This window comes from Martes martes (assembly GCF_963455335.1).
Source record: "Martes martes genome assembly, chromosome: 5".
Lineage (NCBI taxonomy): Eukaryota > Metazoa > Chordata > Mammalia > Carnivora > Mustelidae > Martes > Martes martes.
Genome location: NC_137892.1, coordinates 148,639,451 through 148,666,499, shown reverse-complemented (window position 1 = coordinate 148,666,499; position 27,049 = coordinate 148,639,451). Strand labels below are relative to the sequence as shown.

At 36.3% G+C, this 27,049-nt stretch overlaps 1 protein-coding gene across 1 annotated transcript in view; it reads right to left on the bottom strand.

Moving 5' to 3' along the window:
* Positions 1-3,176: 3,176 nt before the first annotated feature.
* CDH12 (cadherin 12) overlaps positions 3,177-27,049 on the bottom strand; it is a gene marked incomplete at both ends in the record, with an annotated part of 268,874 nt that continues 245,001 nt past the window's right edge. Inside the window, 4 exon segments of the mRNA XM_080804545.1 lie at positions 3,177-3,676; positions 6,474-6,725; positions 11,000-11,117; positions 14,805-14,926. Coding sequence (XP_080660671.1) covers positions 3,177-3,676; positions 6,474-6,725; positions 11,000-11,117; positions 14,805-14,926 — 992 coding nt within the window.

Sequence of the window (27,049 nt, the reverse complement as noted above, 5' to 3'; positions counted from 1 at the left end):
TTTTATATGATTGTTATTAATAGCCACAATTCCCCATGTAAATTCTAATCCTTTTCAAAGTATTGTTTAATTCCTGAATGAAGGCCAGGAACTGTTTATTAAAAATTAAAAGAAAGATTAAAAATAATTCAAAAATTTAAAAGATTAAAAAAGATTATACAAGTGTTGAATGCACTAAAAGATAATCCATAATAATTCCAATTTATGAGCACTGAGAGACCTCTGATCACTCCTCTGATTTCCTACTGTACCTGAAATTATTTCCATTTGATGTTATTTCTTTCAAATTTCTTTCCTCTTTTGTTGTAAATTATATATATGTGTGTGTGTGTGTGTGTGTGTGTGTAATTTACAACAAATATGTATATATGTGTGTGTACACATACATATATATATTTAATTTGCTGTTAACATCTGTGTGGTTTTTAGGGGCTGAATTATGTCCCCCTTAAACTGATATTTTGAAGTTCTAATCACCAGTACCTCATAATATGCCTGTGTTTAAAGGTAGGGCATTCAAGAGTTAATTAAGTTAAAAAGAGGTCACGTGAGGGAGCTCAGTAGGACTGGTGCCCTTAAAAGAATAGGAAATAGCACAGAGGGAAGACCGTATGACACAGAAAATGGCCAAGCCAAGGAGAAAGAAAATTTACAAGCCAAAGGGAGAGGCCTTTAGAAGAAACCAATTCTTCTGACACCTTGATCTTGGACTTCCAGCTTCCAGAGCCACAAGGAAATACAGTTCTGTTGTTTAAGCCATCCAGTCTGTGGTACTTTGTCATGGCAGCCCTAACAAACTATTGCAACAGTGCAGCAGAAATAAGAGATAGAAGTACAGAACAAAAACTAATTAGTTTGGCAAAACCAAGACTAATTTTCCCTTTTTGCTGAGCATCTCAGTCATGGGGTTTGAAATGACCTGCCCTTCCCAAGCTTTCTTTGTACCATCATTGCTTCCTATCTATGACTGCCTCTAGAACACTTAGAGCAAGATACAAAATGCAGCCGCTCCTGACAAGAATCCTGCCGTCAGCCGGAAGTGATCTTGCATATTAACCTTCTTCAAGGGGTCATGCATCACTGCATAGTAAATCGCGTGACTAGGACAAACCCAGATGTTGCCTTCATATGACACTGCCAGCTTTTTAAAAATACATAAATATTCCCCAAAGCATATCATGCTGTGAATTATTATACTACATGAATATTCTAATGAAGTTCCCAGAGAGGAGACACAGGTAAAATCTGGGAGCAGAGAGAAGAAGGTCAGGCATTGTTTCTGGTAGGAAAAACAAGGAAAGTGTGTAACTATGTGACACCAAACAGGGATGTGAACTGCAAACGCAAACAGCCAAATTGCCACTGTATAATTACCACTTATATATGTTTGAAGTAAGACTTAAGAATAAATAGGACTGACTATAACTTGCCTATACTATCCCTATTTCTACCATTTTTCCCATGTGTGAATTCTTCTATAATTTTGCAAATATATATATTCATAAATATTTCATAAATACAGCTAGGTATTGACCACATTTTGAGGATGGATCTTATAAGCAACCTTTATTTTTTTTTCCCTGTAGATAGTCTTAATAGTTCAGTAGTCACATGTATAATTATATTATTAAGAAAATATATTATCACTTCATAGTTATCTGTCTTGTTAAGTGCATTTCTAGATACTGTACAGTTCACTGGAGAGTAAAGTATACGAGTGTAGTTTACTTGTAGGCTTATAAAAACTAACAATTCTCAGAAATCTGCATCAAATTAAAAAGTAAAATTTCTTTAAGAGCACAGGAATTGTATAGAATCCTTTATAGTGGAATTATTGTAGATGATCGCATAAAGAATTAACTGTGAGATCTGGTATAATAATAATGTTTACAAAGTTGAATTCCATGTTAATTCAATAAATAAATCAACTGCCTGATTTTGCATTTGCATTTATTTTAGGAATTAGTCACTTGTTTGATTTTTCTGAAATCCCTGATTTTTCATTTGTTTGGTAATATATAATAAATATTTTTAGACATGCTATAAATCCATCCTGTATTATTTGATATGTATTTTAATTGTCTTTGCTGACAAAAAAAAAATCACTAGTTTATAAGAAACTCTGAGAAGCTATGTAACGAATTTCTCTTCCCATGTTTAAATTAATGGCACTTTTTTCCTTAAAAAATTTCATGGAGACACAACTTAAAAATTTTATCTATGACTGAAGACTTTCATAATCTGGTGATTTGTTAAAACCAACTTTCCACACACCAGCACAGTATGAAGACAAAACCAATATTTATTTTAATGTGGAGTTTCAGCCCTGAGGCCTCTCTTTATCAAGAGGGATTTTTTTTTAACTTCCTTTTTTTTAATTTTTTTTTTTTTGGAAAAAAAAAAGGAACATTTTACTGAACACCTTTAATATGAACTAATGTTAAGTTCAAACATTGCTCTTAAAATTCAGGACTTACATAATGAATTTGATATGATCGCATTTATTTCAATTTTCTGAAAGGGTAGGAAAAACAAATGTGTTTTGGCATACAGTTTAAAAAAGAAGCTCTGAATTATAAGAAGATGGAGTTCAGAAAGTATTCTTCTCTTTTCCTCAAGAGGAATTAGAAGTCAGCATGTCGCTATTGCTCCTTGACATAAAGATAGTGTCTCTGTTTTCTGTCCTCTGTATCTCTGAATCCTGCAATGCCATCACAGCAGAGTGTATTGTACACCATTTTAAATGATAAGAGTTTCAATAGGCACTTTAGTGGAATTAAGAAAAATCTAACACTCTTCCACCGTGATGCCACATAGCTACCTTCGTTCTAAGTTGTCATGTCAGTAAATTGTATTTAATAGGCCTGAGCTTGTCTCAGTGTGTTTCCAAAATAACAAAACAAAACCAAGCAAGTACACATAATAGGATTTATCTTGTGTTGGCAGAAAAAAATAAAACAAAACTGACAATATGATAAATATAGCAACTTGCTAGAAACCCGATAATCAAAGGATCGTGTCCTATAAAGCCTGGTGTGTGTGTGCGTATGTGTGTGTGTGTGTGTGTGTGTGCACGTGTGCACATGTGTGTGTATGTGTGTGTGTGTGTGATTTCTACTTGTGTTTCTTTTTCTTAAATGTCTCCTTTGGGTTGTGTTTTATCCTTCACTTTTGCCCTAAGTGACTTTATCGGGGTTATAACTCTCTTCTTCACCAAACATGTCTGCCAAGACTTTAAAACGGGGTCCCCAGTCCGTCAGATAGTCGTAGTCCTGGTCCGCTTCTGTGGTGAGAGAGTCTATAGAGCTAAGGGAGTCTGCTACTGAGCCATTTCCTTCATATGCATATGTTGCCAATGAATCGTACGGTGGGGCGGTTGGGTCCACATCATTCTCCTGTAGCCTTTGATTAATGAAATCCCGTATGTCTGTGTTATCTTCCACCGGCGGTCTCTGACGAGGTAAACAGAGAGAGTCTGGTTTTATATCCCTGCGAATTTTGTTATCTTCAATCACTTTTGGATTTCTCAGAGCACCAATGTCGAAAGCCTGGGTGTCCTCCTCCCCACCTCCTTCATCATCGTAATGGATAACGTTGTCTCTGATGTCTTCTTTAGAGGTCATTAAAGTGTCTTTCTTCTTCTGCCTTCGCAGAGCTACGTACAGCACAACTATGGCTAGAAGACAAAAATTGCAAGTTGAGAATGTGTAGTTCGTATCTCCATAAAATCCATCAGGGCTGGCCAACATGTTATTTTCAAAGCAAGCATATTATACAAAAGAGATCACATCTATGTTTACTCAACTTCATTTTGAAATTGTAGCTAACAAATCTTAGCCAAATTATTCACAAAATCAAGCAATTACAGTCATATTTAATTTGTTATATCTAAAAATTTTATATTGTTATATCTAAAAATTTTAGTATCAGTTACATTTTTTTTAAGGAATAGTTGTTGTAAGCATATAGAGAACTGTATAGTGGTGGTATAATAAAACTTGAATATTAGAGCCCATAGATAACAAATAATATTCGTAGCTAGATTTCCCAGGTGCAACAATTACTTATACTTCTGAGAAGCCCAAATTTCATGAGACAATAACTATTAAAAGCAATAACTTTTAAAAAGGGAAGAAAAGAAGGAAGGAAAGAAGAAAGGAAGGAAAGAAGAGTGTGGAGTATAAGGGCCTTTGTTTCAAAAATCATGAAGCATTTATTTCCGGGCGCGTGGGTGGCTCAGTTAGTTAAGTGTCTGCCCTCAGCTCAGGGCATGATCTCGGGGTCCTGGGATTGAGCCCCGTGTCAGGGTCCCTGCAGAGCAAGGAGTCTGCTTTTCCCTCTCCCTTTGCTCCTCCCTCTACCTCAAGTGTGAATGCTTTCATGTTCTCTCGCTCTATCTCAAATTAAAAAATAAAATCTTAAAAAAAACAGGGGGGAGTTTATTGCCTCTAGAAGTGAATGGGCATAGATTCAAATGATGAAGTCAGTGCTCAACTTTGCTGATCATAAAAGCCCCTCTCCTTCACAGAGGTGGTAATAGGTTGGAAGCCAAAGTGTGTCTGATGTACTACAGCAGGGTCTAGAAGACTCTCATCCTAAAATTAGGAATTAGAGAAGATTGAGTGATGGTGAAAGCTCATTTATTCCTTCTTCCTCCAAAACTAAAGTTTGACCAACTGGAAAGAGGGAGGATATCTAGGTAGAGCTCCTGGACAACAGGTCTTAAAGAGGTGTTTAGACCTCTTAACTCCTCCCAGCACTTAGGGAAATCCAAAAACTAAAAAGGTTATTGCTCACACAGAGAGTGGGTGAGAATCTACAAGCTTCATAGAGATGTCCTGCATATAAAATGGCTTTGGAGTGCTGTGACGGAGAAGGGCCCTACTAGGGGCCCCCTACCAGATTCCCAGACTCCATAAGACACTCTTGCTTCCCCTAATCCCAGGAAAGATATGAAAATGGCTAGGGGTAAGTGGAAAGATCTGAAGGAGTCTGAGATTGGTTAAGGAAGTCCAAGAGTAGTTGGATTTTTAAGTACATGCCATGGTGGGATTCATAGAGCCACCATTCCCAGCTGTACCCTGGCCAGCTCCTGCTGGAAGTGTGCAGGTGCACTGTGGACCTGAGCAAGATCACTCACTACACTGTAAGAGGGCCAGAGAGACCAAAGGTGAGCCTCCAGAACATGCCAAGTCATGCTAGGTGGATGTGGAAATACTCTGGGACTCAGGTGGCTCCCAGGCAGGAGAGAAACATTAAAAAGTAACATTTGATTTGAGGTTAAACACCTGCTTGCTGGTGTTCGATTTCAGATATAAGAATGTTATTCTGAATCCTCCCTTCTAAGGTTCATATCACCAGCACAAGCAGATGCCAGCGCTAACTTCTTATAAATTGTAAGGATAGAAAGGAAACTTTTCTTCTGTATACGAGAGTCACTTGTGTGGAATTAATGTCGATACCAACCGAATTGGACTAGAACTTCAATCTGCAAACTAACATGAGCTTCTCACTTGGAGAATGTTCTCCATCAACTATGATATAATGCCTTACTCCATGCTTTAAATCCTAGTTTTTTTTTTTTTTTAATCTTAAGATAGAGGTGTGTATCTACATTTGTGAAGCATATATAAATGGATTCTCCGATGCCCAATTGTACCTCTGTTCCATTTGAATTTAAAGAAATGACTGGCAAAACAGAAAAGCTTTCTCTGGTTTTGTGAATCTGCCAGTGAATTAATAAGTGAAGGGAACCAGCTGAACAGAATTGATAGAAGAGGGAAACCCCTAAAGTAGATTTATATTAATTCTTACAGAGATGTTACAGAATACATTACCTCAGTCCTTTTTCCTTTGCAATGCTTCTAGATATTTCAGTGTGTGGTGTTCTAATGGGAATGGTTAGAATTTTGATGTGAGGAGATGTGAGAAAAGTAGAATAAGAACTGCTTTTGGCTGGCAGTTTAAACAGGGGGGGGAAAAAGCAAACTTGGGTGTGTTTTCACTTTTTCTCACTCCTTTCCTGTTCTTTCTCTTTTCTTCCTTTAATTGAACTGGCATTTGAGAGCTACTGTTCATGTAGTATATTTTTGAAGATTATATAATATCTTATTAGGTAGCAACAATTACTGGAATGTACAATGAATTAAAAAAAAAATAAACACACTTTAAAAAACCCACTGCCGTACGTGGGATGTTTGTTACAGAAAATATCACTGTGGCAAGGGCAACCAGCTGTTATTAGTTGAAAATCCCCAAGGGCTTGAACATAGTTTTGCGTTCTGATATTTAGATATCAGAAAATTAGCATTAATAAAAATATCACTCAATAGAGACCCTCTTCCTTCTATCCAGATGTGACATCTTCATGAAGAAAACCTGATTTACACTGTAAATTGTGAAGAGACAGGCGAGAGGAGATGGAGAGAGATGGAGAGAGAGAGAGAGAATACGTGATTAATATTGAAACTAACCTAAGAGTATAACAATGCACAGTAGAATTGCAATCAAAGCTCCAGTGCTGAGTCCCACAGGTAGAAAAATGGCTTCCACATTACAAGACAGGATGGTCCCATCAGAGTCACATCTACAAACTCGAATAGTCATTGTGTTTGTACTGCTCTGCACAGGATAGCTGCTGTCTTCTATTACAACAGGGAGGAAATACAACTCCTGCTGCCTGCGGCTGTATCCATTTCTCCGGGTTTCAATTCCAGCTGTGTTGTCTACAAAACATGACATTTGTGATAAGAGGGTTACTAAAAGCCTCGCTTCAGATCTTAAATTCGGTATAGGTTAAACAGTAGGAATCTCTTCTTGCATCAGCAAAAAGGCATCCGTATTTTAGTTCTTTCTTTTATTATTGTGAAAGCTGCCAAATGTAATCAAATGCAATCAAAATGAGCCTTAAGAAAAGAAGAAACATTAATCTTGTCTGGTGTCAGAATTAAATTTTCAATTCCGAAAGAATATAAAACTGTTTATGAGACTAGAGGTATGCTGTGTTAACCCACTTGTGTGCATGTGTGTTGACCCATTTTTTTTAAACATCAAAATCTCATTGAGAAAAAAGCGCATCTGTGGGTGTTTGCTTACATGATGAAAGAACAGAGATTACAAAGCATGAGTCTGCAAAATATCTCACCTAAAAACCTGTTCTTTAAAGTACAACAAATATCGATTTAGCATTTGATTTTTTATTTTTCCCAGATCTATACCTATGATTACATGGTAAAAAAGAAATATGCATAGATGTATATGTGCTTATCTTTCACTTTTGTGCATGTACATGTATATATGCATGTGTGTGCGTGTGTGTGTGTGTGTGTGTGTGTACATCTTTCACTTTGTACATGGAGGATGGAAAAGAAAATAAAGTGTGTTAGAAACATCAAGATTCAGGGGCACCTGGGTGGTTCAGTTGCCTTCAGCTCAGATCATGATCCCAGGGTCCTGGGATGGAGCCCCGCATGGGGCTCTCTGCTCAGCAGGGAGCCTGCTTCTCCCTCTCACTCTCTGCCTGCCTCTCTGCCAAATCTCTGTCTGTCAAATAAATAAATAAAATTTAAAAAAAAAAAAAGAAGACCGTTTCACATGGGAAGATGACTTTTTTATTATATAGAGGAAATTTTTTAAATTGGAAAACACAACATCAAGATGCCAAATGCCAATTATAATATTCCCAGTGAGACTTAGTAATACCGGGTACTTTTGATGACAGAAGGAATAAAGAAGTGGGGACTCGTTGAATTAACATTGAAATCTTCAGTAACTGATTTGAGTACTTGAGTCTGAGGAAAAGAAACAGTCAGGACTGAAGTTTGAAATCTGGGTGAAAATTATTAATAAGAATAGGGGTTAGTGAAACTGATATATATGCACTTGAGGAACCATGGATTCAACGTTCCTGAATGCATTATAATAAAGGACATCCTACCCTTTTGTTAAAGTTTACAGTAGCCCCCTCCCCCCCTTATTCATGGTTTTACTTTCTCTGATTTCAGTCAACCTTGGCCTGGAAGCCGCTGATCCACTTTGTGATGTACGGTCCAAAGTTCATTTCATCTACTCATGTAAGCATTTTATCACCTTACATCCTCACAAGAAGAAGGGTGAGTACAATACGAAGTAGTTTAAGAAAGAGAGAGATCCTATTTGCATAACTTTTATTAGAGCATATTTGTACAATCGTTCTATTTTATTGTTATTGCTGTTAGTTACTTACTGTGCCTAATTTATAAATTAAACTTTATCATAAGTATGTGTCTATAGTAAAAGATATGTATATACAGGCTTCAGTACTATCTGTGGTTTGGTTTCAGGCATCCACTAGGTGTCTTGGACCATTATCCCCTAACAGAGAATGGGGGGGAGGATTACTGTATTTTCAATCTATTATTATTATTATTGAGATATGACCATACAAAATTCATTGTGATGTTCATGGTGGGGAAAAAAAGATATTAAACCTCATGTCCATTCCTAAAATAGTTTCTACTGAAGAAAGAGGTAAAGTTAATACATATCATATAAACTATAAATATATATATATTCACACAATGGACTATTATTTGGCTATAAAAAAGAAGGAAATATTGCCATTTGTGACAACATGAATTAACTTGGAGGGCATTATGCCAAGTGATATAAGCCAGACAAAGAAAAATAAATGCTGCACATGGTAACATTTACATGTGGAATCTAAAAAAAGATTAAAAAAAAAAAAGGAACTCCTAAAAGCAGACAGTAGAAATGTGGTTGTCAAGGGCCTAGGATGGAGAAAATGGGGAAAGATTGATAAAAAGATACAAACTCTTGATTATAAGATGAATAAGGCCTGACGATCTAATGTATAACACAGTGACTATAGTTGATACCCCTGTATTATAGAATTGAAGTTTGCTAAGTGAGAACTTAAATGTTCTAGCCCCAGGGGGAATTTTTTTTTAAAGATAAATATGTGGGGTTAAAAAAATGTTTCTATTATTTTTAAAAACTTACACTTATACTTAAAATATAACTTTAGATAAAAGAAGGTATATAGTAAATGGCATATGAATAGCAAACAATATCCAAGCTGTGAGAAAACACTATCCTATGAGACAAAATGATCTGATTCATGTTATCATGATTAATCAGATATATATTTTCCAGCAAAGATTATTTTCCAGCAAAGATACAGTGGGGTAAATAGTCATTTTATGTTCCTGAATGATGTGACCATCTACCTTGTTGCCCAAGCCAGGGATCTGGAAGTCTGATTAGTCGTCTTCTCCGTTGTATTTACATACGGAATGTAGGCAATCTAGCATCAAACCCTGTGAATTCTATCTCTATCCACATATCTCCATTAGCCGTTACCCTAATTTAATATCCTCTCACCCACTCCTGCAATAGCATCAGAAATAATCCTAAATCCTCCTATTATATTTTCCATACTACAACCAAACTGATTTCCTAATGCAGATCTGAATATATTATGCTCTCGTAAATCTTACAAAGACTTTTGAAGTCATTGGATTTAAGTTATAATCCTTTCAAATGGCAGGTAGTTAGGGTGAGCACAGGGTCTGATTTGTCTTGGACAGCCCTATTTTAGGTGAGCTGTTCTAATTAAAATTACTAATATTGTCCACTTCTAGGCTCTATGATGTTCTAGTTTTCATAACAACATATGTGATTTCTCTACTTAGAAGGCTTCTCATATTTGGGACCCTGTTGCCTTTATACACATTCCTCACATTACACTGTTGGATGAAGCAAATTCTGAATTTCCTTCTGTGACAAAATGTTTGATTTCTTTCCTCTAAACATTTGCAGAAAAGTAAATTTTCTCAGCCATCCTTTGACTTCTGTCCATCCCACCACCATCATCATCATCATGTCATCACAATTGGCTCATTTGTTCTCTAAGGATAGAATTTAGTAAGACATTAGCTTTTTACTATCCAATACTCTGAACTCAGATGTTTCTAATCCCAATCTCATAACTATGGAAACTTAGAAGGGATAAAATATCCACAGTTACAGAACTAATAATGTAAGAACAATTGACCAGTACTTAGCTTTAATATTTGTAATCCTGTGTTCATTGCATTTTTATGAATCTAACAGTAGATCTGATAGTATTAGTAGCAATAGCAGTGGTGGTGATGGTAGCAGCATTGGTGACAGATACGGAAGTGCAGATATCATGGTAGAGACCATAACTAAAATCACCTTGGGTATTGTGTTAAAGGATTTTCATGCATTATTTTATTTAACATAAATATTATGCCATTGATTCAGTTCACCTATGAGTTTAAAATTATTTAGTATAACTAACGACACTGAGAATCTGCCACTGAGGACATAATGGAGTGGGAACGAAAACCTCTGTCATTCTCATTACAAGCCTGCGTTCTTAACCTGTGCTGTACTCTGTGTCATTCAAACAAACCAGTTACCAAGAAGTTATCCATTTGTTTGTGCAAGTAATGTGCAGGTGGAACAAATGATATAGTTAAAACATAGAAAGCATTCGGGGCACCTGGGTGGCTCAGTGGGTTAAAGCCTCTGCCTTCGGCTCAGGTCATGGTCTCAGGGTCCTGGGATCAAGTCCCGCATTGGGCTCTCTGCTCAGCAGGGAGCCTGCTTCCCTTCCTCTCTCTCTGCCTGCTGCTCTGCCTACTTGTGATCTCTGTCTGTCAAATAAATAAAATCTTAAAAAAAAAAAAAACCTGAAAACATAGAAAGCATTCAATTTCCCAGATTGGCTGGTTTTGCTTGACTCATTAAGGGACTGTCCACATTATAAATGGAAGCAATTTGCCTCATTAGATACAATCTATATAGATTAAATATTTAATTTACTGCTAGCTATAGAATTTTATATTTCTTATATATGGATTTTCATATTTTATGAACTTGAGTGCTTTTAGAAAAACATTGATTTCTACTGTTGTGTCCTTTTACAAATTTACATTATAAGAGGTAAGTTTTTTTTATGTGGTAAACTTACTTCTGAAGTCACGGACTGTAAAATTTGGTTTGATGGCAGCTTCAGGTGATAATCTAAAGGAGAATTGCTGCCCAGCAGGAGAAAGATCTCGGTCTGCAGCGCTGACTATCTGAATTATCTGAAACAAAGTTGAGATGAAACTTGAAGTCAGTCATGAGTTTCAAAGGGAACTTTACATACACCAGGCTAATAAGTTTACCCAATGATGCATGCAAGGAGATAGAAATGACATTTTTTAGGATTCATATCAGTGGGCCAATTATTTACAAATAATTTTTATGAACAAATATCTAAACATTTACAGTTCATAATGGCACAAGTATAATTACAGAGTATGGGGCAATTCCAAATCAATATCTGCATAGCTAAAAAACACCATTGAAAATTCTCACTAATAAGCAAAATAAAATTAAAATGCACTTGCTTGCATTTTAAACTAGATAAAATACATGCTTTCTAATCTAAATATGAAAATGCTTACTGGAGAGAAAATCTCTGATTATTTAAAAGCCCTTGAGATAGCAAAATTTTAGTGTAGTTTTGTTTGTGAGAATGCATTTTATTTTCATAAATAAATAAAATGATGAGAAAGAGAAATAGAAAGGATGTATATCTGTTTTTATCCTTATGTTTGTTTTTCCCTAGTGAGCAAGAATACTAAGTGTATTTTCATAAAGTTTTTTTAAGAAGTAAGCACTAGCAGCCCGATTTCAAATTTTTTCTTAAATCGCTTCCATAGGTTATGTGTTTAGTAGTTAAAATTCTGATACTTCAAGAAAATGCCCTTAAGAATTTGGAGATTAAAAATAACTTCGGAGAGCCAAACTGTGAAATTGATAATTCACTACATAAATAAGCAATTATAATACCTTTGAGGTTGCATTTATTAATATATCCAATGGCTTTGCGTCAGAAAGAATTTCAGGAAATGTGTGTAGAAGAGAGTGAGAGCAGAGTACTCCTCAGGTGATTACTCCCTTAGACGAAATTTGAATTTACCAAAGGAACACCTTACATTTCAGGTACTGTGTCTTGGTCACAGCAGGCAAAGGCATACATCGTGTGTTCTTAGATTGATACCATTAAGTACATGATTTATTTTTTTAAATATGTAATTAATTTACGACCTTTTGTTTTCATTCCATAGCTAAAACTCAATCTCCTTACTATGTTCTACCTCCCCATAGAGTTGAGTGCATGTACACACACTCACACACAAGCACATATTCAGTGCCTTTGAGGGCCTGGTGCCATATTAGTAATTTCTAATTTGACAAATCGGTTTTCTAATGAGAACTTCAGTTCCCTGATGCAGTGGGAATCGGTCACAGTTCTATAAAACTTCAACTTACGTAACTTCACCTAAACTCATATGTTCAGTCAGATCATTATATCCCATCCATTAATTTTCTGTAAATTATTAGGGAATTGGTTTGCCAGGTGTTCCGTTTTGCCTTTAACTACTATAGGCAAGCATAATCATTTACTAAATTAAAGTTATTTAACATCAAAAAATATCAAGAACATAACTTTAGAATGAAGCAATGTCCTTTCAAACAGCAGACAGAGAAGAAAGTTTTGGCATAAACAGGCACTTATCTGGAATTGACACTTAGGAGTCATTGCCCTAAGGGAAAAAAGAAATCTCCTACTTCAGTAATTCACTATATATATTATTATTGATTTAGATAGCATCATCTTTATCTCTTTTCTCTTTTGTCTCTTGATAGATAACACATGCATACATACATATAAAAATGTGTGCGTGCGCGCGTAAATATATATATATATATATATATATATATATATATATATATACACAATTATAGGCCAGAAGAGATAGAGAGTTTCTATGCAGAGATCCTAGACAATGGCTAAAATGCCTCGGGTTAAAAGCAGAAAATTCTCACATACCATACTCCTGGAAAACTCAAGGAACAAATGTGGCCCAGTAGAAAACCCAATAGGCAAAAGAGCCTCCAAGGACCCCACACAGATTGCTTACCACTTTGTCCAGATCTAAGAAAACCAAGTTATCTTGGGTCATTTCTACTTTTCCCAAATTTTTAAACTCTTCAATTTACCAGACAAGCAGGGAAGCATCAAATGGAGTTCTATTTCCAAAGGACTTTCATTTGGTGCATTACAAGATCAATATAAAATAATTAATATCCCTAACTATCTAAAAAAATAGAGGATTCAGTTTTGGGGGTGAGGGTGGAAGGATCTGGAAAGTGAGAAATTGCTAAGTTATGGAATTTCAGGAAACCTCTTGTAACTTCTCAAATAACCAAACTGGTTTATTATTCGTTTAAACATTGATGTAGCATCTACTCTTTTAGACACTGAAGTGGGCACTGGCCTTATCCCATGTAAATTGTGGGTGCATTTAAGGTGAAAAAGGGTTAATACTTCATTTTAATGCATTTCTGTGTCTATTCAAAATTAAGGATGCAAATTTTTCTATAAATAAGTCATATTGTAATAAAGTTAATACTTTCCCCAAATTATCAGAGAAAGGACTAGAGCAGTACAGTCCACTAGAAGTTTCTGTACTGATGGAAATATTTTATATCTATATGGACAAAAAAATGGTAGCCACTTATTACATACAGCCATTGAGCAATGAAATGTGACTAGTAATAAGGAGAATACTGTTTTTTAATTTTATTTAATTTTAATTTAATAACTACATAGCTACTGGACATCACAGGAATAGGCTTATGGAACAGATTTTTCTACATATAAACATATTTTCTAGTATAAAACATTCAAATTGAAACAAATACTGAAGATTAAAGAATAACCTTTTTCAATAAAGATACTGTTTCAAATATCAAGATTTTTTCAGTAGTAATTAAAACTTTAAATTTACTTAAATGAATAGTTACGTTATTTAAAGCTGGTTAAAATACAAAATGAACCAAGCATACGGATATATTTTTCCTTTGAAACTTAGGTGCTCATTATTGGATTAATCATATTCTTATTTCATGACATACTCTCATCATTTTTTCATGCTTGATTCATTCATTATATCACATCATCATATCACATTATAACATTTTATGTTATTTTATTCATCCATCTATAATAGCCTAGAAAAAAAAAAACAAAACTGGCTACCCAACACCAACACCAACAATCACATTAAATCTAGGATTCTAACAGTAACTTTTATAACCATGTGGTCATCCCTCATGACATCTTCCATTAGAACCAGAGCAATATTGACTTAATAAGGAAAATGTAATTCAGAGATTTTGAATAACCCAGATGTTCTACTCAAAGCCACTAGAGAAAGAAGCCTTACATTTTTAATGGGCTACAGAGCTTTTCTGAGATATCCCTTCATAAAGCATGTGAGCAGAGCAAGAAACACTCTAGAAGAACGCACTCTAAAGTTGTTTGCTTACTAGGTTTATGGTCACAGATTCCATAGAAATTCCACAGTAAAGGAGTGAAAATAGAGCAGATTTGTAATCTTAGACTTTTTAGTTATATGAAGAATATTCACTAGGCCATCATCACTTTATCCCTCGGGATGTTACTTCTACATCCATAAATGCACCCCTAATTATAAGTTTAATATCTCCTGTGTTTTTTTATGAAAACATATGATCCAGGGGAAAAAAAAAATCTACCTATCCCTCATCATTATCAATATCAATGTTGATATTGATATTGACGTGTGTGTGTGTGTGTGTGTGTGCGCGCGCACATGCATTTATGTGTGGTCTTATACCCTGAAACATGCATATAGTAGGTCTCTTTATGTTATTAGTTAACAATATTGATAAGATACCTGTCCTGGTTTGGCATTTTCACACACAGCTGTCTCATATGGCACAGATATTTCTGGAGGAAATTCATTGACATCTAAGACATTAATCAATATGTTGACTTTACTGCTTAATAATGGGTTACCTGTTGAAAACATAAAAAGAGAACAGACAATTACAAAATCAGGTCAGTTATTGCTCTTATACTAAATAGTATTAAATTGTTTTTTTAAACTTTTTAAAAAAGATTTATTTCGGAGAGAGTGTCTGTTGAGGTGGAGTAGGGAGCACAGAGGGAGAGAGATAAGCAGACTCCGTGCTGAGCATAGAGCCCAATGCAGGGCTGCATCCCAGACCCTGAGATCATGACCTGAGCCAAAATCAGAGTCAGAAGCTTAACCAACCACCCAGGCATCCCCTATTATTACTTTTTAAAATCAACCATTATAAATCTAAATGACCCTTCCTTTATGGGAAGCTCTGCCATGTGCCAAATATAAACAATAAAAGGATGGGTGAGTATGGTATCAATGTTTTGCTGTTGGAGCACTAGCAGTGCATCATACCAGTGTTTATCCCTGAAATTCACACACCACCAAAGTTAAGGTCAACTGTCTAGCTAGTATTTTATCAAGCATGTAGCCATCATACCAGAGTTAGTTCACAGAACCAACTTTTACCAATAGTGATAATTTTTACTGGATCATACATGTTTTCTATGTTGTGTCCATATAATTAAAACTCCATTGGGTAGGATCATCTAGATATTTAAAAAGTTCTTTCAAAATGATTCTTCCTGAAAAGGATGATAAATTACAAGGAAAATGAAGGAGAGAGGGCTTTTATAAATAAAGATTTAAAAAACAGACTTAAGGAAGTAGAAGACATGGATTATAGAAAGCTAGGATACACGCTGAAATGACTTGCTGGTGATAAGAAAAGACGAATAAACAAGATTTTCTTCCTACAGTATATTAAAAAAAAAAAAAGTGTTGTTTTGAAAAACTACCAAGTCCCATCACAAGTTTTAGCCCTAGCCCTTGATATATTACCTGTCTCCCTGTCATTTGCTGAAGAAGTCTCAAAACAATTAAATAAGTAAGGCCTAGCATGCACAGTTTACCTTTTTTGCTATAAAATTTTACCATATGAAATTTTACAGATGGATAAACTGCCCCACATTGTTGAAGGACCTTGTGCAGAGTCACACATTTAGGGGAATGAGAAATTAAGATTCAAACCCAGGACTATGGAAATCCAAATACCATGTATGTGCCACCAGACCTTCTCTATGGATTGGTTTAGGTGTTAAACCTTCATCTGCACTGCTGCTGAAGACTCATAATATTAGTATTCTTTGAGACCTCTATCTGGATTCTTTGGAAGAAGCATATAAAATCTCAACACATGATTGATTCTGCCAACTCTTCACTATCCTGCTGTGCTAAAATTTATTAGAAAACAATAAGCACTATAAACAGTATTATAATAAATGTTTACATATTCACATATGACGCTGCAAAACCCATCATTGTGTACCAGGACACACAAAGATAACACAAACTAAGGATGAATGGTACATTCTGTAATAGGGGATGTGCTTATAGAAGGTGCACTGGTGATCTTGGGAGATGGATGCAGAAAGTATCTATTATTTAAAAATTAATATTGGCCACAGGGAATTATCTTATTTGGTAGAAAATGTTGGCTGTTTTCACAAGTCATTTAATCTACCTTTAACTTGGTTTCTCCCTATAAAGCACACAGTATTACAGTCCCAAATTCATAAGTTTGTTGTATTAAATAAGTGGTGGTGTTTTACAAAATGTTAGCTCACCCATGTTAATTACATTATTCATTACCAAGTGCACTTATTGGAGGTTATCTAGCTCTGTATCTATTTTTGGTATCAATTACTCCTATAGCATAATATGTAGTTAAAATTCAACGATTTGGTTAAACTTGGTTCACTTTCCTAAGAAGAAACTGGAAATTGTCAAAAATAACAACAAAATGTTAAAAGTATATGCCCAATATTTTATAATGCTTACAGTGTACCTATACTAAAATATGTTACATAGATTAACTCTTTTAAGGTTCACAGTAACTCTGTTATAGACACTATTATTATCCCTATTATTGCATGTGGATCTCTGAGGAACGGAAGGGGGATGTGACTCTTCCAAAAATCACAAGTTGGAAGTAATAAGATGGGGGTCTAGTTCCAAGTTCATGCTCTTAAACTCAAGTATATATTGTGTATTAGAAAACAACTAAAATTTATTTAGCTACTGAAAAAATAGACAACAAATTAATATTACAGATTAGTTTAGGAATTTATGTGAATTACCTAGCCTAATCAGTTTCCACTTTCTATTTTGCATGGTATATAAAGTACAAGTCCTGAGGCCATATAAAGAAGAGAGTTTTGTGTGTGTTGTTCATTTGTGTTTAGATTTTGTTTGTTTATTTGGGGGGGGGAGAGCATGAGTGGGGGAGGGGCAGAGGGACAAGCCAATTGGGGAAGCAGTAACATTACTGTTCAAGAACTACCATACTTAAGCAATGAATTTTTAACAAGAAAATGCAACTTGTTGGAGTCATATAGATTTTTTTTCATTTATGCATATAATTCAGAAAATTATGTTGAGGAACTAATGACCCTTTTTCATCTAACTCATCTAATCTGTATTTGGGACAGCGATGATGAAATTTGTTTAATCACGACTTAGCATGAGCATTATTATAACATTTTTGCCATGTAGAAACTAGTTATCACTGAATACTTAGGGGGAAGTTTCAAATATAAATTTAGTAAATTTTATTTTATTTTATTTTTTAAAAGATTTCATTTATTTGTTTGACAGACAGAGATCACAAGTAGGCAGAGAGGCAGGCAGAGAGAGAGAGGAGGAAGGAAGCTCTCTGCTGAGCAGAGAGCCCGATGTGGGGATCGACCCTAGGACCCTGGGATCACGACCTGAGCAGAAGGCAGAGGCTTTAACCCAGTGAGCCACCCAGGCGCCCCTTATTTTATTATTTTTTATTTAAATATTTTATTTATTTATTCAACAGAGAGAGAGAGAGCATGCAGAAGCAGGGGGAGCAGCAGGCAGAGGGAGATGCATGCCCCCTCCTGAGCAAGGAGCCTGATGTGGGACTAGATCCAGGATCCTGAGATCATGACCTGAGCTGAAGGCAGATGCTTAATGGACTGAGCTACACAGGCATCCTTAAATTTAGTGAATTAAAAACAAAACAAAACAAAATCTTACATGACTAACTGCTATGTTCTTTGTAGTCAAATGATTTAAATTCTAATTATTATTGATGCATGTTGTTTATATTTAATAACCAGCTTATTAATAGTTTTTGGCTCACATAATCTAATCAAGAAATCATTTTGTTTTTATCCCCTGTGCCTTCAAAAGTTCTTTCTCCATCCCTTGATGGTATCTCAGTGAGCTTCCTGAGCTTTCTGAGTCAGTCTGAGTTAGAATTTCCTTATTAGTAGTATTTTCAAGTATAGTTTCGATTAAGAAAATAAAAAGTAAAGCCCAAATTTCAAAAACAAGGAATAAGGGGGAAAGATCACTGTTTATCATAAATGAGTTAAAATATTATAAAGAATATTATGAATTTTGCCAAAAACTTGTCAGCATAAATGAACTGAACAAATTCCTAGAAAGACAGAAAATTACCAACATTGACCTTTAAAATACAAAACCTTAATAGGCCTTCAGCAAATGAATAAAATCAAGTTGTAATTAAAAATCTCCCAAGCAAGAAAAGACTCATGCACACATACCTTCACTGGGGAAATTCCTTTTTTTTTTTTTTCCTTTTTTTAAACTTTGGAAAATTTTTGGAGATTTTTTTTTATTTTTAAAGATAAAGATTTATTTATTTATTTGAAAAGAGAGAGAGAGAGAGAGCACAAACTGGGGGAACAGCAGGCAGAGGCAGAGGGAGAAGCAGACTCCCTGTGGAGTAGAGAACTGGATGTAGGGCTGGATCCCAGGACTCTGGGATCATGACCTGAGCTGAAGGGAGATGGTTAACTGACTGACCCAGGCACCTCACTGGGAGAATTCTATCAACTTTTTTTTTTTTTTTAAGTATTTTTTTTAAAGATTTATTTATTTATTTGACAGACAGAGATCACAAGAAGGCAGAGAGAGAGAGAGAGAGAGAGCAGGCTCCCTGCTGAGCAGAAAGCCCGATGCAGGGCTCGATCCCAGGACCCTGAGAACATGACCTGAGCTGAAGGCAGAGGCTTAACCCACTGAGCCACCCAGGTGCCCCTCTATCAACTATTTAAAGACCACATAATACCAATTCTTCACAAGCTTTCAGAAAATGGAGAAGGAAACACCAATTCATTCTATGTATACTGCTACTAAAGCCAATGAAAAACATCACAAGAAAACAATACAAAACAAAACAATATGGGCTATTACCATTCATAAACATAAGCATAAAAATTCCTTAACAAAATATTAACAAATCAGTTTCAGAGCATACTATAAAATTACTACACAGTGACAAAATGGCATTTATCCTGAAGATGTAAGGTTAATTTAATGTCCAAGAATAACCAATCCAACACACTATCTTAATAGAAGAATCCAAACAAACAAACAAAAAACCCATGGCAGTCTCAAATAGATTCAGAATTAGTATTTGACAAAATCTTACATCCATTTATAATTTTTAAAAAGTCATCTAGAGCCTAGATGTCCATCAACAGATGAATGGATAAAGAAGATGTCATACACACACACACACACACACACACACACACACACACACACACTCACAACAGAATACTATGCAGCCATCGAAAATCCCAAAATCTTGACATTTGCAACAACATGGATGGATCTAGAGGGTATTATGCTAAGCAAAATAAGTCAATCAGAGAAAGACTATTATCATATGATCTCACTGATATGAGGAATTTGAGAAACAAGACAAGAGATCATAGGGGAAGGGAGGGGAAAATGAAACAAGATGAAACCAGAGAGGGAGACAAGTATAAAAGACTCTTACTCTCAGGAAACAAACTGAGGGCTGCTGGAGGTGGGGGTTTGTGAAGGATGGGGTGGTGGAGTGATGGACATTGGGGAGGGTGTGTGCTATGGTGAGTGCTGTGAATTATGTAAGACTGAAATAATACATTATATGTTAATTAAAAAAAAAAAAAGAGTGACAAATAGGAGGCAAGATCTTCAACCTGATCTCATTTATCTATAAGGACCCTACAGCTAACATCATACTCAACAGTGAAAGAGTGAGTGCTTTCTCTCTAATATTGGGCACAGGGTAGAAATGGCTGTTCTCGCCATGTATATTCACCATTGTATAATCAAATGAAAATAAAATTTAAAAAAATTCAAGTATCCATATTGGAAAGAATGAAACTGAGGCAGAAAAACTCAATTCACAATAAAGCCAACGATAATAAAATATATGAGAATAAATTTAACAAAATAAATGCAGGACTTATAAGCAGAAATGCACAAATCATTGCTTAGAGAAATAAAATGGGCTATTGATGGAAAGGATTGCTGGCGATGGAAACAGAAAATTCACTGTGGAAAACAGGTTGAAACTTTCTGTAAACATTCAACATAAACTTATAATGCAATAATTCCCCTCCTAAGTTTCTACCCAAGAGGATGAAAGAAACGTCCATACAAAAACCTGTGTTCAAATGCACATTGAAGTATTATGTATACACTTCAAAACTGACAACAATGCAAATGTCTATCTTTGGTGAATGGAAAAACATTGTGCAACATATCCATACAATAAAAATTACTTCAACAACAAAAGGAACAAAGTAGTGACATGTGTTACAACAACCTGAACGAATCCCAAATATGCTGTCTTCTTTGATAATAAGGCTGATATTGCTCCCTGGAGCTGGATTAGCTGCAGAAAGCAAAAGGTTTTAGTGTCTTTGGGTTTCTGAAGTCTTCAGAAGTTTCCAGACCCAGAGCTGTCAAATCTCCCAGATTTTGTGGAGGAGATATTAAGCCATTCTTTTTTTAGAAAATCCCTTTCAGGGACGCCTGGGTGGATCAATCAGTTGTGTCTACCTTCAGCTCAGGTCACAGTCTCAGCTGAGATCCTGGGACTGAGCCACAAGGGGGACTTCCCACTCAGTGGGGGGAGCCTGCTTCGCCCTCTGCCCCTCCCCCCAACCCCCCCCCCCCCCCGCTCATACTTGCTCTCTCTTTCTCGGTCTCTCTTTTATTTATTTTTTTAAAGATTTTATTTATTTGTTTGACAGAGATCACAAGTAGGCAGAGAGGCAGGCAAAGAGAGAGAGGGAAGCAGGCCTCCAGCTGAGCAGAAACCCGATGTGGGGCTTGATCTCAGGACACTGAGATCATGACCTGAGCCGAAGGCAGAGGCTTAACCCACTGAGTCACCCAGGTGCCCTCTCTCTTTTAAATAAATAAAATCCAAATAATAAATAAATAAATAAAGGAACCCCTTCAGAATTCCTGACCCAAAGAAACTCTATGATAATTTATTATATAGCAATAGATAGCTAATCTGGGTCATAAAAAGTATTAAAATATATATTAAAGAAAAGCTTCTCACTAGGGCTTGAGCTGAAATGGGCCCAGCAGGGCCTCATAACATGAATAGCCCCTGCTCCCAACCACCATGCAGAAATCTTGCTCACAGGGCCTGTCACTAGGGGTCCAGCTGCTGCTTTACTCACTACAGGAAGGTATCCAAGGTCTGCAGATATTTCCAGGAAGGCTTCTGTTTCTATGGAGATAGATATAGCTACCAGCCTGGAATGGGTGTCTGAGCCCATTTACCTGCCCTCTGTTCCTATGGATTGCAGCTGAGCGGGGATCTGCTGGGCACAGATCCTGATCTAGAGGGGTTGGCCAGCAAGGCGAGGAGGCTGGTGACAGTTTCCAGAACTCCCTGTCTCCATTATCTGCTGATAGGGATCATAGCTATTCTCAGCACTCTCAGCCCAAGGGACCCTACCTAGGAGCTCATGGCCCCATTTCAGTGCCTGGACCTTGAGAGGAAGCAGGAAGTCAGGGTTTCATGTGTGGCACCTGAATGGACAAGGTGTGGGACAAGTCAGAGGCCTCCTGCCCAACTTCATCCACACCCACTGCCTAGGCACCTATGCACCCTGGCAAAAGAGGTGATGGGACTTCCCAGAAGACATCATGAAGGCCTGTCCCCAGCACCATGTCCATTCTAGCTACATCACCCCCAACAAACTCTGGCTGACCAAGGAGGCTGAGAAGAAGCAACTCATCAGGAACTTCAAGGCTTGGACCATCCAATGCCAGTTCTTCATGTGGGAGGATGGTCACTGCCCCTTCAAGTCTGACTGTATGTACCTGCACAGTTTCTGGTTAAGGTCTGAAGCTCTGGTTCTTTATGCCCAGAGAATGTGCTGCTGGCTTCTGTGATTGAGGTGCTGGTCCCAACAGCATTTCTGGGGCACCAAATTAGAGGAAGAAGTATTCACGGGCTGTGCCCATGGCCTTCTGGGATTCAGAACTCCTACTGGATCCCAACAGTTCTTACCATGGCCACCTGTAATCAGGACCGACATGTGGGAAAGGGGGCTGAGGGCAGGGGGTGCTAGGTGGTAGGTCCCATTCTGGGCAAGGTGGGGGATGGAAGTAGTAAGCTCTCTACCCCCATGCACAGGAGCAGTAACACAACTGAGGAACACAGGGACAGGTGGAGGGCTATGGGAAAGAGGAAGTTGCTCTCACCCCCTTGCCTGGCCTTCTGTTATTACATCCGTTCTTTTGTAGAATGACCTTGGAAGAAAACAAATGAAATGTACCTAAACCATGAAAGAAAGCAAGCAAGTAAGAAACAAAGAAACAAAGAAAGATGAGGGGAGAGAGGGAGGGAAGAAGGAAGGAGAAAGAAAGAAAAAGGAAGGAAGGAAGGAAGGAAGGAAGGAAGGAAGGAAGGAAGGAAGGAAAGAAGGAAGGAAGGAAGGAAGGAAGGAAAGAAGGAAGGAAGGAAGGAAGGAAGGAAAAAGAAAGGAAGACTGGCATTTCTTCCTGAATTGGTGCTTTTCTTATCTAAAGTTTCATTTATTCACATGGCTGGTATTGGATGCTGGTGCTTTGCTGAAAGCCTAGCTGGAGGTAGAGACAAGAATACTCATTCATGGTCTTTTTATGTAGACTGGGCTTCTTTGCGGCATAGTGGCTAAAATTCAAGGGCAAGTACTTCAAAAATGAGAGAAATCCGGACAGAAACTCTTAGATTTATGACCTAACACAGTTACACAGAAATGCATCTCCTCTGCATTTGTTAGGGCTGTCACTAGTCCACTTAGAAATTCAAGGGGAAGGAGGACCGAACCCACTTCTTGAAGGAATGTTAGTTTCACTGTCCGAAGAACATATGAGAAGGGAGAGACACAAAGGTATGCCCATTTTGGGGACCTATAATCAGAAATCTCTTAGAAATGGTTCACTAGTAACTAGCATTGTAACCTTTAGTAAATCCTAGGAAAACTATATTTTATTCATTTTTAAAAGGTTTTTCTTTAATGTTCCAGTGCAATATGAAAACCTAACTGAAAAGGTGAAAGACCTGTACTCTGAAAACTAGAGAATACTGATGAAAGAAATTGAAGATGACACAAAGAAATGGAAAAACATGCCATGCTCATGGATGGGAAAACTAAAGTTGAAATTTAAAAAGGAAGTTAGAATTGATATGAACTTATGCCCCTCATGATATCCTCCTTAGGGCTAAGGGGTTTTATAGGGGCAAAGAAAAATCATTGGCTTTATCCATAGTTCTCTTCAATGTAGTACACTGGGATTCCATATAAGATTTCATTTGACAAAGTATCTTAATGATCTACAAGTTTGAAAATTACAGATCTGTAATTCCCCACTTAGAGGTGAGAAAACTTTGGTATAATCCTGCCCTACATTTTTTTTTTTTTTTTGTCAGACCCACGACCAGAATCCAAGTTTTATTATGCTTTTCACTGCTCCATGATATCTATCAACTAACTCAGAGAAAAAGGAGGCACACTGCCTGAGATCTGCCCATGTCCATGAAAATACTTTTTTTTAAGATTTTGGTTTTGTTTGACAGACAGAGAGAGAGTACAGGCAGGCGGAGTGGCAGGCAGAGGGAATGGGAGAAGGAGGCTCTTCGAAGAGCAGGGCGAGCCTGATGTTGGACCGGATCCCAGGATCCTGGGATCATGACCTGAGCTGAAGGCAGTTGCTTAACCAACTGAGCCACCCAGGTGCCCCCAAAATATTTAATTCCAAAGAGTAATGCTTACGCTGCTATTGAGGTCACCATACTGTGAGAGATCCCCTTTACATTCAACGGTCAAAGTGGTGGGTTTTTAAAATTATGTATTAAATATTCAATAAATACTGACCAAATAATAGGATATTTCCAAGGGCCCATGAGAAAAGTAGTTGAAAATGTTTTGAAAACTGTAAAGCATTGACAAACACAGGGTTCCTAGTATGTTAAAATATGCTGGAACGGATAGGCTTCCTTATTTAAAGATGACATCTGCTTTTGAATAACTATCAGTGTTAAAAATTCAATTCTGTGACTATGTACTAAATTGCAACTACAATAACTGCAAGAATGAAGTCTTAGTTTTTATGACAAAAAAACTGAATTATAATGCAAGCTGAACAAGATACAATGAATAAGTAACACAAGCTTTCTTTCTCTTTTCTCTTTAAATCAGTTCATCTTGAAATTACAAGTTAAGATAAACCATATCTAATAATAGCTATGTTCAATTACAGTAGTATGATCTGTATCTAGACTGAGCAGTTCATAAAGAGGATTTAAATTATTCATATATATCTATGCTAAAGTCAAATATTACTTTCTATGCCGTTGGTGACAAAAACTGATCTCTAAAGAAAAAGGAACCTTAAAAATACCGCCAATCAATTTCCCCCCCAATGGAAACACTAGAGAAAACATATCATTAATTTTAAATATTTGTAATAACATAAAGCCTTAGATATTCAGAATTCCTTTAGAGCAGGAAATGCTTCATATTCATCTTAAAACCTCCAGAGTTTAACACAGAGCCTAGTGCCTTCTAGCAAACTGAAAATATCAATGAACAAATATTCTTTCAAAGACAGACTAAAGTGAGAAGAAAGTGGGTCCAGTACAGCTGATGAAACAGAAAAGGTCTGTGCATCGTGACCCACCGGTACCAAGATCGTCAGCATATTTTCCTTGAATTCTTAGCCCATGGTCAGTAAGACCGTAGGTGCCGTTTCACTTCATCTTAAACTCTCTACAATTTTAAAAATTCTTCTCAAGTGACTTTACTCGAACCACAGAAATTAGTATTTGGAAAGCAAATAAAACCCATTATTGATTTGATGAAAAAAAGAGGTGATTTTATACTAGTAGTCAATAGATGTCAGTCAGTACACAATCAAATTTCTGAAACATGCCAATGCACTATAGAATTACAATAGATAAGCAGTCTAACAAGTCTAAATAGATAGATCATAGGTAGATAGATGATAGACAATAGATAGGTAAATAGATGTCAAGACTAACAAAAATTTCTTTCTTTTCTTTTTTTTTTTTTTTTTTTTTAAGATCTTATTTATTTATCTGACAGAGACAGCGAGAGAAGGAACACAAGCAGGGGGAGTGAGAAAGGGAGAAGCAGTCTTCCCAATGAGCAGGGAGCCCATTGACGGGCTTGATCCCAGGACCCTGGGATCACAACCTGAGCCAAACTCAGATGCTTAATGACTGAGTCACCCAGGTGCCCCATGGCCTAACAAAAATGTCCACTCAATTTTACGTACATTGCAAATGTATAATTATTCACTATTTTGTACTCTATCTATGCATATGAAAATCACATTGACTAGTTCAACTAATAACTGACTTAAAATATATCTAATAAGCTTAGGCAAATGACTAATTGTCCTTGTGAAATTCTGTTTTGGAGTGAGAGTCCAGGATTCCCATCTTCTTTGGTCACCACGCCCAGTGTGACACGGAGCTTCAACGAACTACCTTGGAGCTTATATTTTCTCACACTCACAGTGTGGACCATAATATTCATCTTAATTTAGTGCATATTAAACTAGTAAAATTCTTTAGTTTATTTATTATTATCATTATTATTATTATTATTTCAGAAAAATTAGATACTTTCTTCCCATTTGGTCTAAGAACATCACTTCATGGCTAACTATATGGCATGCAGGCAGATGAAATTCTTCAGAAAATTCTATCACAAAATCTAATTCTTTATGTTTAAACCCTTTATCATTGAATGACCACACTTTGGTCATTTATAACCTTTCACAACTTTCCCCCGGAGGTTGTTTAAGAACACCCTTAAATTTGAAGTCCCTGGAATTAACCATAATTGGCATTGTTATGATTTACTAAAATTCTCTATTTTGGTGAATTTCTGACTGCTCCTACACTTTAATATCCTTAAGCATAGACTTCAGTCTCATTTTTCTCATAACTCACAACAAGCTGTGTTTTGCACATAAATACTATTCTATACAAACTTATGAAAACACATGTATGAATTTATGTTTAGCTTGAATTGTGGCTAGTAATGCCAGAGTTTAATTTTTCTGTACACATGAAAATGTTATCATTTGCATTATTGTGAAGTAAAAAGAAGTTATAACAAAATAGCTCTATACACCAAATAACCTCAAAAAAAATTACCCAACAATTTAATCCCAACTCATAATGATATAGTTGCATACAAAATTTTCCCCAAATATAGAAGTTAGGGAGTCATTTCACTGATTTTTGACCTGTTTCATAATAAATGCAAATAAATGGGTAACTATTGACCAAGAAAAGTAGAATTGTCTCTGGTACCATTTGTTTATTTCACAATTATATAAAAATATGTTCTAAGGCTTTAATTATCTTTGCCTAATGATAGTTATTATAGTATTGCTGAAAAACAATTGGAAACATTTGTGTACTGAAAGTTTCTGATAATTTGAAGAAGTGAAGTTTTGGAACTTCTATCTTTCTTAAAATTGTCAAGATTAGTATCATAAAAACAGCAAACCAATGAAGCATAAAGGGATTATTAGAAGTCTAATAAAATTATTTGGATCTCCAACTATAGCGACACTGATTAATGACTGTATTTTAATTAATTGGAAGTTGTTCAGTCATTGTAACACTTCCTTTGCCTGAGATTTTTTATGTGAGGGTCAGGCCAAAACACATGCTAGTT